At 39.5% G+C, this 17,258-nt stretch overlaps 3 protein-coding genes across 5 annotated transcripts; 2 read left to right on the top strand and 1 right to left on the bottom strand.

Moving 5' to 3' along the window:
• Positions 1–47: 47 nt before the first annotated feature.
• Positions 48–10,389, top strand: LOC148414024 (septin-8-A-like). 2 transcript variants are annotated; one of them, XM_088431017.1, is made up of 10 exons: positions 48–427; positions 2,730–2,844; positions 2,947–3,142; positions 3,329–3,515; positions 3,589–3,750; positions 4,410–4,506; positions 4,575–4,743; positions 4,872–5,004; positions 5,063–5,250; positions 7,724–8,088. In XM_088431017.1, the coding sequence occupies exons 1-10, from the start codon at positions 374–376 to the stop codon at positions 7,725–7,727; spliced, it is 1,305 nt and encodes a 434-aa protein (XP_088287143.1). In that variant the 5' UTR covers positions 48–373; the 3' UTR covers positions 7,728–8,088. The 2 variants fall into 2 exon arrangements, with proteins under 2 accessions (XP_088287143.1, XP_088287142.1); XM_088431016.1 differs by lacking the exon at positions 7,724–8,088 and adding an exon at positions 9,616–10,389 and having other exon boundaries at positions 51–427.
• Positions 10,390–10,994: 605 nt separating this feature from the next.
• On the top strand, positions 10,995–16,011 carry ccng1 (cyclin G1). Its single transcript, XM_088431676.1, has 6 exons — positions 10,995–11,177; positions 13,106–13,369; positions 13,443–13,696; positions 13,811–13,889; positions 14,864–14,974; positions 15,073–16,011. Exons 2-6 carry the CDS (start codon positions 13,106–13,108, stop codon positions 15,262–15,264), a joined length of 900 nt encoding a protein of 299 aa, XP_088287802.1. The 5' UTR covers positions 10,995–11,177; the 3' UTR covers positions 15,265–16,011.
• Positions 15,298–17,219, bottom strand: nudcd2 (NudC domain containing 2). Of its 2 annotated transcripts, none has more exons than XM_088431677.1 (4): positions 16,845–17,219; positions 16,695–16,738; positions 16,389–16,540; positions 15,298–16,312 (listed from the first exon to the last, which is right to left on the bottom strand). In XM_088431677.1, exons 1-4 carry the CDS (start codon positions 17,066–17,068, stop codon positions 16,229–16,231), a joined length of 504 nt encoding a protein of 167 aa, XP_088287803.1. In that variant the 5' UTR covers positions 17,069–17,219; the 3' UTR covers positions 15,298–16,228. The 2 variants fall into 2 exon arrangements, with proteins under 2 accessions (XP_088287803.1, XP_088287804.1); XM_088431678.1 differs by having other exon boundaries at positions 16,695–16,743; positions 16,880–17,218.
• Between the last annotated feature and the right edge of the window lie 39 nt (positions 17,220–17,258).

Below are 17,258 nucleotides of genomic sequence, written 5' to 3'. Positions count from 1 at the left end.
TTTGTCTGCATCAGAAATCCCTCAACAAAAAACATTTTTCTCGGGCTTTACTGTATTGCAAATTTACACCAAATTGAGATCACTTCTCAACTTTTCATTCAAAATCTTGTCCTTATCCAGTAATTATTACATGGGTGAGCATGGACGGCAACTCTTCTAGACCCTAGCTCGTTTGCCATGGCAACAGCTACATCCAGAGGCCCTGCCTGGGAAAACAGTTTATGGGGATTACTCCGTGCAAAACAAGCGCCACTGTTGAGTGACGCTGCACTGGGCTCGCTCACCAATGGAAGGAGAGCTTGCCATGTCGTTTTCTACTACTCCCGGGGTGTTGCCACCAAGAGGACATATATAAAAGCAACGTGCATCCGTGATGAGGAGGGAGACACTTGTGACCATGGCGGCCAGCGAAGTGGACGTTTTCCCTGTGAGTAAAGCCGTCTATATACGCATTTAGTTGTATCATGCCATATAAACGGATGGCGGTGTTTTGCGAGTGCGTATGCGCAATGACTCGGAGATAAATGCGGATTTTCTCCTGCGGTAGCACTTAGCGAAATGATGCGATGTCCCTTCAAAATAGAAGACCTCTTTTTTTATGGTTGTGCATAAATCCTTGCACGATGCTCGGAACCTAGCATACACGCTAGAATGCCCAAAACGAACCACTCTTTTGAACGTAACGAGACAGCATGCAGCGACGCAGTTAAGAGGATAAATTGCAGCAGGGTCATGTGACTTGCGTGAACATTCAGCAATGCTCCGAGACTTTCGGACAAATATGCCAGTGGGCCGCTTGTATCCATATCCTTGATATCTGTACTAACTATAATGCTCTTGTCTATATGGGTTTAACGCCATTTCCACTACTTGAACCACTTTGGACCTAGTATGTCATTAAATCTTAGTGAACTACCGTACAACATTAGTAATATAGCCCATTCTGTAAGCACGTAAAACCTACTGGACGTTTCCAATTGCATAAAAATGCCCAAGGCTTTGTTTGTATTTTCTATTATTTTCAAATTTGTGTGCGATATTTTGACATTTTATGAGTCGTTTTAATCATAATTCTTTCAGTATTTTAGCCAAAGGATGACACACTCCTGGCAATGTCATAACTACATGGTCATGCCATGTTGGAATTTGACATCTTGTCACTATCTGGGTGAAATTTCAGTTCCCTAGTGTCTTCTTACAATGCTTTTCTTTTGATGTGGAATGCCTTTGATGTAAAGATAAAATGATTGGACAAAATACTGCACAAGCTTTGCTAAAGTTGTCCCGTTGTTGTCAAGATGTTTGCACTAGTAAGTGTAATTTTTCATCTCCTGTATGACATACTACCCACGAGTCGGACATAAATGTTACCACTGAACCAAACTAGTGTACGAGTTGACAACTGTGCACTACTAGTGGTACTAACAAATTATGTTGCTAACTAATCGAGTTTTATGTCACTGGTGGACTACAAGCTCACAGTTGTCTTTCTAGTAATAATATGGTTGCCCAACAAATATGTGAAAGTCGTCCATCAAAGCTGAGCTTGTGAATGTCACATGAACAACTGGCGAGCCGTGATTGGTCCTGAGTCCGGGGTAAAGGCAATGATATTTCCAACCAACAGCAAGTGAAAACGTGTTGTTAAAAATATTAATTGTTCATGAAAAATAAATTAGTAATCAAATAAATTATACACAAAATATCAACATTTTATTGCTGAAAATGGCCTGAAAAGGTGGACTACCACTTTGAGTTCTATACTATTACACTCTTTATAGTTTTATTTTACTAGTATGTCGCCAGTAAGTCAAAACGTTGTCCTGGTTTGCACGCTATTAGTTACTACTATTGAAGCAATACATGCTTGTAGAATTTAGTCGAATTTAGTCGTACAAAAAGCACACTAATCAACTATTGCACAATTTTGTCTCACTGCTAAGATGTATTTGTCGTACTAATATACCAACGTTCTCCTATTAGTGAAATTGGTGGATTTGTTTAGCAACAGCTAAACAGCTAAAGCTAGTGAATTGCTTTAATAGTTAGCAATGCTCCCAAAGACTTTCTGACAAATATAAGATTTTCGAGGATGCTTTATAAAATGTAGCATCTTTGACTGGGCTGCTGATGGGTACCACCAGTTCAGCAGCTTGGATAGCCTCCCATCCCATGAAACAACATCGAGATAAAGACCTCTTTGTGTGTGAGTGTTGAAGAGGCCAAGGCAGATGAATGTTGTATTGAACACATCCCGGTCTTCGTGCTGAGCCGCTTGAAAATGCCACTTTCTCATCAGTATGGACCGGCACGTCTCACTATGTATACAAATTCTGTAGGTCAATTAATAGTCTATGTCAAGGGTTCTCAAATTAATGAAGTGATTTACCTCGCTGTGAGATATATTTTCAGCCATGTACCCCTAACCAGAGCAAAGCATTTTTGGAGGAAAAAAAAAAGAAACCATAGTGCTGTTTCATTCATACATTTTAAGTGTAGGTGTAAAAAGTTGGCTCGAAGGGGATTTTAAATACTTCCTCTTTTCAATCCTCTTCTTTAGTGAAATTTAGTGTAAAATAAATGGATTTGCCGCCATCTATGGGTCATCAGTGGAATTACAATAAAACTCACCATGCGGAAGAATAAAATTGAGCAAAATTTCTTTGTAGAAAAAAACCTACCAACCCAAGATGAAAGCCAGATTACTATCCTGTCTTCCTTCATTTCAGAATGAAGAGAAGAGAACCTTGGAGCTCGGGGGCCACGTGGGCTTCGACAGTCTTCCAGATCAGTTGGTCAGCAAAACAGTCACGCAGGGCTTCAACTTCAACATTCTCTGCATAGGCAAGTCAAAGCTCAGTGTTATTTTGACCACACATTCACGTTGTATTAGAAACATCATCTCGCACCTCTTTTTTTTTTTTTCTTTGTGTGCTTCTCCTACAGGGGAGACAGGAATAGGTAAATCCACCCTGATGAACACACTGTTCAATACAAGGTTTGAAAATGAAGAGGCCAGTCACTATGAGAAAGTGGTGCTTCTCCGACCACAAACGTACGACCTGCAGGAGAGCAACGTCAACCTCAAGTTGACCATCGTGCACACTGTCGGCTTTGGGGATCAGATCAACAAAGATGAAAGGTGATGGTGATGTTAAAAGGGTATTTTTAAAAAAGTACGATAATCTGATAGAACTTGAAATCTTGTGGGTTTTTTAAAATAAGATTTTAATGTCACTTGAGTGGAAATCTGATGTGAAAAATGATGCAAGCATTGAATGACTGGTGAACATTTTACCAATGTTTGTTTTTTTGTTTCCCTTTGCAGCTACAAACCCATTGTAGATTATATCGACGCTCAGTTTGAAACATACCTGGAAGAGGAGCTAAAAATAAGACGTTCCCTGTACAATTTCCATGACACTAGAATCCACATTTGCCTATATTTCATTGCTCCCAACGGCCACTCCCTCAAGTCGCTGGATCTCGTCACCATGAAGAAGCTCGACAGCAAGGTGACCTCAGATTGCTGCGTCTGCCCTCTATCTCCGGTTAGTACAATAATTCAGGTTTGCTGTTTGCTTGCAGGTGAACGTTATCCCCATTATTGCAAAGGCAGATACTGTGTCCAGGAGTGAGCTCGACAGGTTAAAGATCAAGATCATGAGCGAACTGGTCAGCAATGGAGTGCAGATTTACCAGTTTCCCACAGAGGACGAGGCGGTGGCCGAAATCAACTCTTCTATGAATGTGGGGCTCGCTCGCATACATCGCAACATCACTCACATATAAAACATTCACTCACTCACAAAAACAGCTCTCATTCACTCATAAAACATACACTCACTCAATCGTAAAACAGACACTCTCACAATCACAAAAACAACTCTCATTCACTCCCTCACTCGTTCATAAAACATCACCTGTTGTGTCACCAAAACAGCTCTCTGTCATAAAACATCACTCACTCACTCACTCACTCACTCACAAAAACAGCTCTTATTCACTTAGTCACTCACTCATAACTCACCAACTATGTCATAGAAACAGCACTCAGTCAAAAAACATCACTCACTCACTCAACGTACTTATAACTCAATTGCTCTGTCATCAAAACAGTACGCAGTCAAAAAACATCACTCATTCACGAAAAACACCACTCACGCCCTTCCTATTATAAACATCCAAATAAGTCCTCAACAAGTGTTGTTGTTTTGGGACCAGCTACTGTAGATGCAGAGAAGAGCCGCTAGGTGGCATAGCTAGTGCAGTTTTTTTCTCGGCCCCAGAATGACTTGTTTTTAATGACAACTTTTGCTGCCCTAATATTCCGAAATAGATGGCTTCATTCATCAGCATAGCACAATGACTCAGAATGCGACAGCAGTGGTTTTCATCTTCTATTCCAGACTCACCTACCATTTGCTGTCGTTGGCAGTGTGGAAGACATCAAAGTAGGCAATAAAACGGTCAAAGCAAGAATGTACCCTTGGGGATCGGTACAGGGTGAGTTCAAACCCCTCTTGTCAAAAGTCATTCAGGATTTTGAATTCCCTTTTTCCTTTGTCCTCCAGTGGAGAATGAGAACCACTGTGATTTTGTGAAGCTGAGGGAGATGCTGCTTCGCGTGAACATGGAGGATCTTCGCGAGCAAACGCACACTCGCCACTATGAGCTCTACCGACGCTGCAAGCTGGAGGAGATGGGCTTCAAGGACGCCGACCCCAACAGCCAGTCCTTCAGGTGAGATCCGCTTTCGATAAAAGGAAACTAGAAATGCTGCTTAGTAGTACTAGCATCAACACTACCGTTGTAGTCACAAGTTGACGATGACTAAACTGGAATAAAATTGCAATTTCCTTGGCCCGCAGCCTGCAGGAGACATATGAAGCCAAGCGGAAGGAGTTTGTGAGGGAACTGCAACACCAGGAGGAAGGAATGAGGCAGATGTTCGTCAACAAAGTCAAGGAGACCGAAGCCGAGCTGAAAGAGAAGGAAAAAGAGGTACGGATATCACATCAGCAAACATATGTCAGATTTATATTTTGTACCCGGCCTCCAGCTCCACGAGAGATTTGAGCAGCTCAAACGGCTGCACCAGGAAGAAAAGAAGAATCTGGAGGAGAAACGACGGGAGCTGGAGGAAGAGATGAACGCGTTCAACAGGAGGAGGGTTGCCGCTGAGACCTTGATGGGCCAGGCTCTCCAAGGTGCCTCGCAACCCCTCAAGAAGGACAAGGACAAGAAAAAGTAAGACAGCGGTGCTCGCTCGCTCGCTCGCTCGCTCGCTCACTCACTCGCTCACTCACTCACTCACAAAACATTCGCTCGCTCACAAAACATTGATTCATTCATCACAGCTCTCATTCGTTCACTCGTCACTCATAAACCGTCACGTGCCCTGTCACTCACTCACTCACTCACTCACTCACTCACTCACTCACTCACTCACTCACTCACTCACTCACTCACTCACTCACTCACTCACTCACTCACTCATTCATTCACAGAAGTAGCTTACATTGAGGTATTTATGAACATCAGTTATTCACAAAAACAGCACTCATAAAACATTTCACACACCAAAAAATCTCACTCATACATTCCCTCACGAAACATCACTTACTCACTCAATCAATCATAAAACATTCACTTCCTCATAAAACAGCTCTGTCATAAAACATCACTCATTCACTCATTTGCTGACAGAAGCAGCTTTTATTGATTTATAAAAAATAGTCATGTATAAAACATCACTCATCCACTCACATTCATAAAACATTCACTCCTTCACAATGACAGCTCTCACTCACTCACGTATAAAACATTGACTCACTCACAAAAACAGCTCTTATTCACTCACTCATAAAACATCACCTTCTCTGTCACAAAACAGAACTCAGTCTTAAAACATCACTCACATATAAAACATTCACTCACTCACAAAAACAACACCCATTCACTCATAATACATACACTCGATCAATCATAAAACATACACTCACACGGACGATCACAAAAACAACTCTCATTCACTCACTCACTCGCTCATAAAACATCACCTGTTCTGTCATCTGTCATCACTCACTCACTCACTCACTCACTCACTCACTCACTCACTCACTCACTCACCCAGTCATAAAAACAGCCTTCACTCACTCCTCACTCACTAAAAACACTCATCAAACATCATGTGTTCCGTCACAAAATGTGACAAAACTAAATGCGAACATACTGGGAGGAGCCTTTCTCCAGCCAAAGCCAAATAAGGACACGCGATGAATGCGGCGCGTGATGAATGAGCTTGCGACATCCTCCCAGGAGCCGCGCGTTGCTCCCGTACTCGTCCGGGGACAGATTGACAGCGACACCGTGTTCCCAGACGCGTTCGGATGTGTCACGCTTTCACACGGCCTGACGCTAACAGGCGCCGACAATTGTCTTTACGTACCGCTGACCTCGCGCTACCAAGATATTTTGCGCGGGGGGGACGCGCCATATGTCAGGAGGATTTAATAGACGCAATTTAATCGACGCTTTTCAAATTTTCATTTATGACATAACAGTTTCTATTGCAGGTTTATGCCGCTATGGTTTTTTTTTTTTTTTTTGCATTTTCTTTTCCTTATATACATTTGGGGGAAGGTAACACATGCAATAAATCTGTGTTATCTATAGGCATATTTTTTTGACAACTCCAGAAAACAGCTTATAACATTATTTGTTTTATCTCTGGATCATTCGCCTTGTATGAAAAATAGCAAAATAAACACATACAACATTTTGCAGCAAGTTCCAATTAATTTGCTCGTAGTTTGAAAAGATTAACTGTTCCATTCTCTGCATTAAAAAATTTAATTTGCTGATTTCTGTTGAAACCTTGTTAGAATTTTGATGTCACGTAAGGGCTGTCAATATCAAACATTTTTAGAATCGATTATTCCATCACATGATTTACATCAAATTTTGTTTCACATTAAAGTTTATTAAAAAACTTTTTATTTCATTTTGAGTTCATTTAGCTATTCCTGATGTTTATTGTGTCTTGTTTAGTGATTAAAAAAAAAACAAGTATTAACCCATACTACACAAGAACGATGTACTCTGGTTCCGTCATCATTTTCCCAAAGTAAAATCAAATATCTTTTATTGATTAAACACAAAAGATAAACAAACAATTTTCACGAAGGAAGCCAGAGATCAGAATAGTTACCGTTGAGAGACTGAAATTTGAGGATTTCGATAAATAGAAGTTAAACAATGGCTCTAAACCGGCGGTGTCAAACATATGGCCCGCGGGCTGGTTCTGTTTCAATAAATGAAAAACTTCAAATGTTTTATGATTAATAGTAATATTAATGTTTTATCATAAATAGTGATGCTGTACTTGTACTTTTTTGGACAGTATCAAAAAAGAATACAGTATATTATATTAACATACACCAGTGTTTTATTTGTCCGGCCCACTTGGGAACAAATTTTCCTCCCTGCGTGAGTTTGACAATCCTGCTCTAAACGATTAATCCATTATTAAAGTAGCTGTCCATAAATTTGAGAATCGATGTGTCGTCGATTAATTTTGACAGCTCGATTTCACGAGATCCCATATGAGAAGCACTGCTGCAGAACACATCATCCCATTCCTTTTCATGTCATCTTTTTGCATGTCAAATCCTTTGTTTGTTTACCTCCCGCCATATTTTGTTGTTGTATCTCTTTTCAGTTGATTTACAGAACAATCATCCGAGGAAACCATCAACATCAGCGCTGCTCAAAAAGAGAAACCGTGGTGTTGTGTGAGCCTGAATATTGAATGCGTGTGTTGTAATCCTCTGTGTACTTAGCGATGATAACGCTAGCTTTGCTCACCGTATTGATGCTGACTATGCGAAACACGTCAAAACAAATCACTGGAGTGTTTTCAATACTCGGGGCAGCTTGTTTAATGTTCTTCCAACGGTGCCTTTAAAATTTTCAGTGGGCTTTTACTAATTTCATTTAAAATCTAATAATGGATCAGTTGAGCAATACATATTAGCATTAAGATTAGGAATATAAGTGCAGAAATTATGACATTGATTATTTTTTATTTTATATATATATATATATATATATATATATATATATATATATATATATATATATATATATATATATATATATATATATATATATATAAATAATTACAATAATACCTCTACGTATGAACGTCTCAAGTTACGAAAGATTCAGGTGACAAAATGCATCTTCGGAAAAATATTTCCTCTTGTTATGAATGATAATTCCTTTCTCTTGAATGTCTAGTTAACTTGCTTGCTGTCAAGTCCAACGTTGTCATCATTAGCACATCGTTAGCACATTAGCGCGAAGGCTTGAACGACACAACGCACAGGAAGTACTTCACATGACCCATAAATCCAAGCTTAAGTGCACTTATAACCTCAAAATGATGCAAAAGTTAATTTTCTTGCTCCTGTCAACTAATAGATTATGCCTCCTAGATGTCTGGAAATGTGAAGTAAAAGCATCCATATAAAACGACTTAAACAAAGTTCTCTTCAATACACCATCAGTATCAGCTGCTACAATTGATATTATTATTTTAAGGGTTTATCAACGTTTTGGGCCTTAGAATGGTTTAGGCTATTTACACATAAAAAGCGCCTCTACTTATGAAAAATTACCGTGAAGAAATTACTTCTGGAACTAATGAATTATGTAAGTAGAGGTACCACTGTATATTTTATTATTGATTAAATGTCCTACTATTATCAATGCTAATCTGTCTGCTTTCATAGAGGATTAAAGACTGAATATTTTTAGTTGAGAAGCGAAAATTCTGAACATTTGGATAATTTATGCTCTCAGCAATCGATTATTAAAGATATTAATTATAAGTATATGTTAGATGGTCCATATTATGTCAGAAAATTGGCAAAAAAAAGTGTTTTTTCCAGAGTAAAATTACATGTTTGTAAATGTCTTATTGTGGTAATAGTAATCAAAGAGGATTAAAGACTGAGAATATTTCTTGTCGCGAAGATGGAATTCAGAGCACTTGAACAATTTTAGGTCTCAAATCAATTATTATTAAAGATATTTATGGTTTAATTTAGTGATCGACATCCTGTTCACCTCTATGGTCACAAAAACCTGATGTTTGAACAGGGGCGTGTAGACTATTTATAGGTGCAAATAATATACAGTTAGAATCATTCTAAAATCCATAAAAAAATTCAACCAAATTTTAATAGCTCTAAGTATTGTGACACCACATTAAAAACGAGTGCAAACTACAATAATAAGCAAATTGTTGCTACTTCTATGGCAGTCACAACAGTATTTGATCTTTTAAAAGGCAGAATTTATGTATTTACTTATTAACATGTGTCAGAGTCCCCAATGCAATCTCCAGTAAGTGTCTCATAACAAAGGCGTCTTGCTGTGGCCCTTTTTTTTTTTTTTTAAATTTATTTTTTTATTACAGACTGTGACTAGCATAATTTAACAAGTATCTCCAAGAATGATTAGCGAAATTGCATTTTTGGCTTCACTAACAGATAACATGAAGTGTTCATAATTTATTGTTCATATTTTGTCCTTTCTCTCCCTTAGCTTCTTTAGTCTTCCCTCTGCTTGCTCCTTAACCTCATCCAGGAATTTGAATTAGAGGATTTTCTACTAACTTTCACCGGCGTGAAGTGACAGCAAGCAAACAAGTGTTTTATTTTTGACATTTGAATGAGCACTTTTAAGACAAATGCACCTAAATGGCTCGGGAGTCTTTCTAGTGTTCGACACCCTGCTAAGTAGCATGGAATATACTTTATTTGTATGACATAACATAACCATCTCCTTAAGAGACAAACTTCCTTTAATGGAAAAATCCGAGTATGAAATGTGCCCTTTCTTCATTTCTCATGTGCTTTTGACTGATTCCACTGTGAAATAATATAATTGACTGTATATGCCATGAAGTGAGATTTACTGATAACATTTTTTTTTTCATATAAAGCTGAAGCTACAGTAGGCTTTCATTAGCATAATCAGCATCTTGTACTAACAATTATACCTGGAAATATTTCACTTATGTGAGACAATAACAGCTCTGCCCTCAATAATGCATCAAAACATGACTATTGAACTTTTTCAACCATAACCTGATGCAATACAAGAACGTCACCATCATCAGTAAGTATAAATATGAATAAAAAAGCAAAGCTGTTTGGAGGATATAATATAATGATGTGGCCAATGAATGTACAATATACTTCATGAAGAAGAGTCAAGTTTAACAGTCAGAAGAGTAATTTGCACATCTTTATATGTAAATTTGAATGTTTGATATGTGTTGAGCATCATATGTAATAAAGATTAATGTTAACCAAATTGTGTCTAATTTGTCCCGTGATTCGAAATCAAAACAAATTGTCTCTTTGAAAATAGCTGTTTCAGTGCGTACAGGCTGATACCAGATTGTTCCAGAAAGTTCACATTAGGAACCCATGTTGATCAAACAAAGTCCATGTGGAATTTTCAAACCTGTCAGCAGTCTTGCCATGATGTCATTTAGCCGCCCTGAATTTCAACAGAAAATGTTTATTTTTTAGACCGTAAATCGTTTTCGACAATGACGCCGTTGTATACACTAATGCGCAATAATCTTCTTGCGGTATTTAGCCTTAAAATTTGAATGCATGGTCACGTTTTGTTAAATAATTTATAACTGAATTACATTTTAGCCCTTTGTTTCGATTCTTTTCAAAATAATAAAAAAAAAAGAATATTGTCCACACTGTAAACTATTCTAAGATAGCTGCGATCACCAAATGCCCCTTCGCGGCGTGCCATTGGTTACTCTTGCTGTGAGAGGCGGCGCTTACTTATGAATGACGGCATAATCGTCCAATAGAATTACAAAATAATGGACGTCACCAATAATAGCCAATGAAAGCTTGCCGTGTTAGAACATGGGCCTGGTTTTAACCGCTATTAAACTCCAAATCTGTCCTTTTCCCCGTCGCCTTACTCCAAGGGTCGGGGGTGTGCATAGACAGGTCCAAAATCTATGCTTAAAACTTTCCTAAAAGAAAGTTCATACTTGCATCTTTTGGTGTTTTTAACACCTAATTCACCCAATTTATTTTGATTGTACAACCAACGCAACTTGAGCAAAGGTAAGTAAAATCAATACTACTTTAGATTTAAGCAGTGCATTTTCGTAACAATTGATGCCACAATGATGTAAACACATACGAACGCAACAAAAACTAACAATTAAAAAAATACATTTGTTGATTGTTAGTCCTCGATAGTTAGCATTAGCTTCACTGGCTAACGCTCCTACGTTTAGTTGGTTATCCATCACGACACACATTTCGTTTAAAGTTCTGTCATTATTATTTTATTATTATTTTTAGGTGCCAGTAGTGTTCAATGACCTTGATTTGTGTTCGTTACCAGGCCTAGTGTTAGCGCTGTTGCTCCCTTTCGTGCGGGGGACATGTCCGGGCATGTTATCAACGGCCCTCACGCCCCCCCAATTTACAAGTCTGGTAAACGTCTCACACGATCACGGCATTTTAATTAAACATACCTCAGCAACCTCCGTTTGATACATTTTAGTCGATCGAAAGAAACTATTGTTACGTCGTCGGCCAGTTAAGTTTCACAGTTGATTCGCCCCTCCCCCTGGTCCGGTTGAACCCAGTTTGACAGCTGCTGAGTTGCAAAAGGACACCAGAATAAACTTGACTGCGAAAATGTGGCGTCTGCGAGAGACGCTGTATGTAAACAAGATTAGTATCAGAAGCCGTAGCGTCACCATATAATCAGCGATTAGTAGTGATGGGACGATTTTGGAAAATAATTAGAATGTAAAATAATCCCCAATAAACACTTTTCAAAGTTTTTTTTTTCATACATAGGAGAGTGAGATAATGAACAATTTGTTTTTATTCTTTTGTGACAAGCTCATTTTTTCGCTGCAGCTGAGTAAATCTCATTAGCATGATAGTGTAGTTTTTTTGCAAACTGATAAGCCAATATATTACCATTTATTTCTTCAAGTGGAATTCCAAATTATTGCCTCACAAGTAGGTGATTTGAAAGTAATAGGTGCATCCAGTATTTTTCCTGTAGGACTGTTTCTATTGAGTTTTTTGCTACTCAGATAAAAATGTGTAAAAAAAAAAAAAAAAAAAAAAAAAAAAACCCTTTGGCGGGGACATCAAAGTATGCACTCATTTACATCTATTGCGTGGCCTCTAAACCTGTGAGATTTTAGAATTCTCACCATATTTTCCCCAATGAGACAGTCAGACACACAGAAGACACGTTTGACTCTGTCTGGTTTGTTCAAAAGTGATCAGTAGCAACAGCAACCATGTCAGGATGTCAGCAACAAAGTATGCGCTCATTTTCATCTATTACATTGCCTCTAAAACTGAGGTTTTAGGTTTCTCACTATATACATTTTTGTTAATAATGATAATGTCAGACTCTAAGACACGTTTGACTCAGCCTGGTATATTCAAGTGATCAGTAGCAACAGCAACCATGTCTGCATCAAAGTATGCACTCATTTTCATCGATTAAATTGCCTCTGAAACTGAGATTTCTCACTATATTTTTTTTGGGCAATGAGCAGAAATGATGCCAGGCTCATATAAGACATGTTTGACCCAACCTTTTATGTTCAAAAGTGATCAGTAGCCACAGCAACCATGTCAAGATGTCAACATCAAAGTATGCACTTATTTTTTTCTATTACATTGCCTCTAAAACTGAGATGTTAGGTTTTTCTCTATATTTTTCCCCCCGTAACGGCACTATCTCAGACCCACAGAAGACACATTGGAATCAGCCTGTTATGTACAAAAGTGATCAGTAGTTACAGCAAACATGTCGGGATGTCGGCATTGAAGTTTGCGCTCTTTCATTTATTAAATTGCCTCTGAAAAGTAATAAAATAATCTCATGGTGTTTTAATGTCTCCAGATGTTCTCCCATCCTGAGCTATTAGAATATTTATTTACCCTCATTCCTTACCAAGTTGTTCCCCAAAATGTTTGCTTTATTTCTTTATTTTATTTTTTGTCCACAGATGATTGACACAGTAACAGGAGTCGGAGCCGTGCCTTTTGCAGCGCAGCTGAAGGCCCTAACAGACCTGGAGGGCCGCTACCAGCCCAAGCTCAGCGGTCTGAGGCTCATCGAAAGCGCTTCTGACAACGGCCTGAGGATGACCACCAGGCTGAGGGAGCTGGAGGTGAAAGATCTGCTCACTCTGAGCAGGTTCTTCGGTTTCAGCTCGGAGACCTTCTCCCTTGCCATCAGCCTGCTCGACCGCTTCCTCTCGGTCATGAAGGTGTGTGTAATCTCCGAATTGTCACATTGGTCGTTGAAATGCCTTTGAATGACGTCGGCCCTGTTGTGTCCAGATTCAACCGAAACACCTGTCCTGCGTGGGGCTTTGCTGCTTCTACATTGCTGTGAAGTCCTCCGAAGAGAATAAAAACATCCCCCTTGCCAACGACCTGATCCGCATCAGTCAGAACCGCTTCACGGTTTCGGACATGATGCGGATGGAGAAGATCATTATGGAGAAGCTTAACTGGAAGGTGAAGGCCCCCACTGCTCTCCGCTTCCTCCGCCTCTTTCACGGCTACATCAAGGAGCAGCTCGGCGCAGATAGGTCAGGACTAATGTGGCGAATGCCGTTTTTTTTTTTTTATTTTATTTATTTTTTTTTTTAGAAGAATTGTTACAATGGAATTTTTTTATAACGATGTGTATTCTTTTTACACAGCGAGAAGAAACTGAGCCTTGAGAGACTGGAGGCACAATTGAAAGCTTGTCACTGCTCTTTTGTCTTCTCCAAAATGAAGGTAAGTGACCTGCGTTTTGCAATCAGATATACACGCTAAAACCATAAACGTGCTACGTCTACCGTATTTCTTTACCGTGATCCCTGGTTTTTCACTATTAATTGGGACCGGAACCCCCCTTGCAATAAGTGAAAACCGTGATATAGCCCCCCTAAGTGTACTACAGTAGTAGTTCGACTTCCAAGGAGTGCCAGTAACAAGTGCATTTATCTGGCATGTCTCTATGTAATATATATTTTTTTCTCCCCCCCAAAAATTTGCGATGCACTAAGGGCGCGATAGGCGAAGCAGCGAGTGATCACTGTATTAAAATTTCCCAAATTTTTAAACATGTGTTTGAACATATAAAAAGCAAAAGATGCCAGCTTACATCGCTGGGGCAGCCATTTTGCCACTTGCTGTCAACAGAAGATGACATCATAATTGCCCGGGTATCAACCAATCAAAGCGTAAGCTTGCGTATGTCAGACGTCATGATTGGTTGTCTAATTGGCTCCGTGCAACTGGATTTTGATGTCTAACATTCACTGCCATTGACTATCTCAAATGTGAAAAGCACATTTTTTTTACTGGTCTGGAAATGAATGAGTTAGTCATGCTACTTGTTTGTCATCTTCATTGACTAAAGAATAAAAATGCATTACTTGCTGTAAGTGACTTGATTTGCCACTGCCAATTACGGCTAAAAATAAATGTTTACAGGGATGGAAGCGAATGAGTGAATTCATATTCCACAAGCACAATATTATCAGAATGTCATGTTTCTTGTAGGGAAGCCTCACAGAATTTAATATTTAAGATCATTTTGGGTTGATGGAATCCAAGGACAGCAAATGAAACAAACAGCAGGGGACCCAAAATTGAACCATGTGGAACACCATTACAGTGGGCCAGAGTTGAAAGTTAAAACAAAAGCTATTGTAAAGATTTGTAGTCAAATCAAATTCGTTTATCTCTTCTGATTTGGTCTACAGCCATCTCTGCTTGCCATGGCTCTCCTGTGTCTTGAGGTGGACGACCAATGTGACCCTGAAGACAGGGACCAACTGACTGAGGCGCTGGAAAATCTGCAGAAGCTACTAACTGTAAGCACCTTATCTTAATTTTTACTATACCAAAAGAGGAGGGGAAAAGCACATCGTTTTTTTTTTTCATTTATTAATTTTTTTTCCCCCCCAAACAGTTGCGAGACGGCGACCTGGCATGTATGCGTGTGTTGGTGGGCAAATGCCTGGCTGAATACGCCAGTGCCAAGTGCTCCAGGCCCAACAGCCAGAGACTTCGCTGGACCATTTCGGGCAGAACGGCTCGCCAGCTAAAGCACAGCTACTACAAGATCACTCACCTTCCCACCATACCCGAATCGGCTTGTTAAACTCTCAGCCGACTTCTTATCATCTGACAAACATTTATTTTTATTCTCTGATTGGCTGTACCTTGTCAGGTGAATCATCACTTAAATTATTATTATTTTTTTTTTTTTTACTTAAAGATCCTCATCTGTGTGATGGCGTTCCTTAAGTAAAAATGCCAACAGGAAGCAGTTAACGCCCCCAACAACCCATCTGCTCAGTTTGACCTCCGAGGGTGAGCGAGTGAGAGTATGTTCTCGTTCGAATCCGTTCCACGCCGATTGGCATTTCCTGGAACGGGTTCCTGGTTTTAAGCTAATAAGTATTGAACCACCTAGGTCCTCAGTCCACCATGTGGAAGAGGAGGGAGAAGGATTTTGCGAAACAAAAATACGGAACCAAGAAATCGGGCCCAAAATCCTTAACTTCCACCCTAGGTTGCTAAGCTGTCTGGAATGCACACTCCTACCCAAGGTGATAACTTTTTGTTGTTGTTGTTAATAAAGCGAATTGAAGGTATTGACAGTGTTCATCGGTGGTTACAGATGAGTTGTTTTCACCATTTGATAGAATTATCGGCGTGTTTCTGATTTCAGTTGGGAAGACAATGGCGCATTTTTGGTCTGAAATGCGATTTGGAATTTGCATTGCAGTTCCTTTTGCTGTTTGTTTTGTGTAGTATGACAAGTGTTGCTATTAGTTCCAAAAAAGTCTGAATACGCTATCTACAAATGGTCTTATACCTTTCAATAAAACTTTATTGAAAAGTTCATGAGAGTGCAGTCTTGCTTGGGGGGGGGGCAATGTGTCAAAAGACAACTCCATTAGTGAATGCAATTATTTGTTGTCAAATAGATGTACCAAAAAAAATGGAGCTTTTATAACGTCTCTTATAACTGAAATCTATTATTGGACCAACAATTATTGCAATAATAGTGTTCGTGAGGCCACCATGACATCTCCAAATGTTTGATTTTGGGGTGCAGGTCACTTTTGTAAACTGGAAAAATCTGGACCACCGCCAGCAAAGTTCCCCGAAATTTCAGCACCACTGAAGTCAAATCCAGGATTCTAGTTGGAAAAAAAGCAATTAACATCTACAATTGAACAATGGAGTGAAAAGACAAAAAAGTACATCAGAACTAACTTCTCGCTGGAACCTCTCCAAAGTGAGCTTCCTTTGCATCTGGTCCTGGACCCAAGCATTAGCACTGTACTCTCCCTCCAACAAAGAGGACCAGCAGTTTCCCGCTTCTCTGTTTGACTTCATCAGGACAATCCGAATGAGACATTTGTCCTCTACGGATAAAATAAGTGAAGGGTGAAGCAAGGCATAAAATTAAAAAAAGATGAAAAAAAATCCACCTTTACTTCGCGGATTTCACTGACTGCGGGAAATTTTTGCAACGTAATCCCCTCGTTAAATGAGGGAACAAAATAAAACCCAACCTACCAAGTGTCCATGTCGCCTCATCAGACACAGTTGAGCCAAAGAACCTGCCCTGTCAAAAGCACACAGTCCAGCAGAAACAAACATTTTTAATAAAATACATAACACTCATCAGAGATGTTAAATGTATGCATCGTTTTAAGCGAAGCAAACCTAATCAGATCGCTCCAAGAAAGCCAGTTGCCAACCTTGATTATCTCCGTGCCTTTGACGTTGAGCTCGACTTCTCTGGTTCCCAAGTGACACTTGACCTCTTTAGCTGAAGTTCCGGGGGGCACGTTGACTTCGATGAAGACCTCCTCCATAGTTTGGCTCCACGAACCCCAGCTTGTCTGACAGGGAATCAGCCCGCTTCTCTCGTCGAAATGCACCGACATGTCGCCCGCGAGAGATTAATCACAAATGCAAAACGTATTTTTCTTTCGTGTAAATGAAATAACCATTTGTTTCGCGAAGTCTTCAAAATGTGTGTTATGTTTGCTTCTACTTCCTGCAAAGTTCTTCTTCGCTTAGGGACGTTGTATTTTCCGATGCTGAATGGCGTTATAGTGTCATCTAGTGTCTATT

This window comes from Hippichthys cyanospilos, chromosome 13 (genome assembly GCF_059441005.1).
Source record: "Hippichthys cyanospilos isolate Australia breed blue-spotted pipefish chromosome 13, RoL_Hcya_1.0, whole genome shotgun sequence".
Classification (NCBI taxonomy): Eukaryota; Metazoa; Chordata; class Actinopteri; order Syngnathiformes; family Syngnathidae; genus Hippichthys; species Hippichthys cyanospilos.
This window is presented reverse-complemented; position numbering and strand designations above follow the sequence as displayed.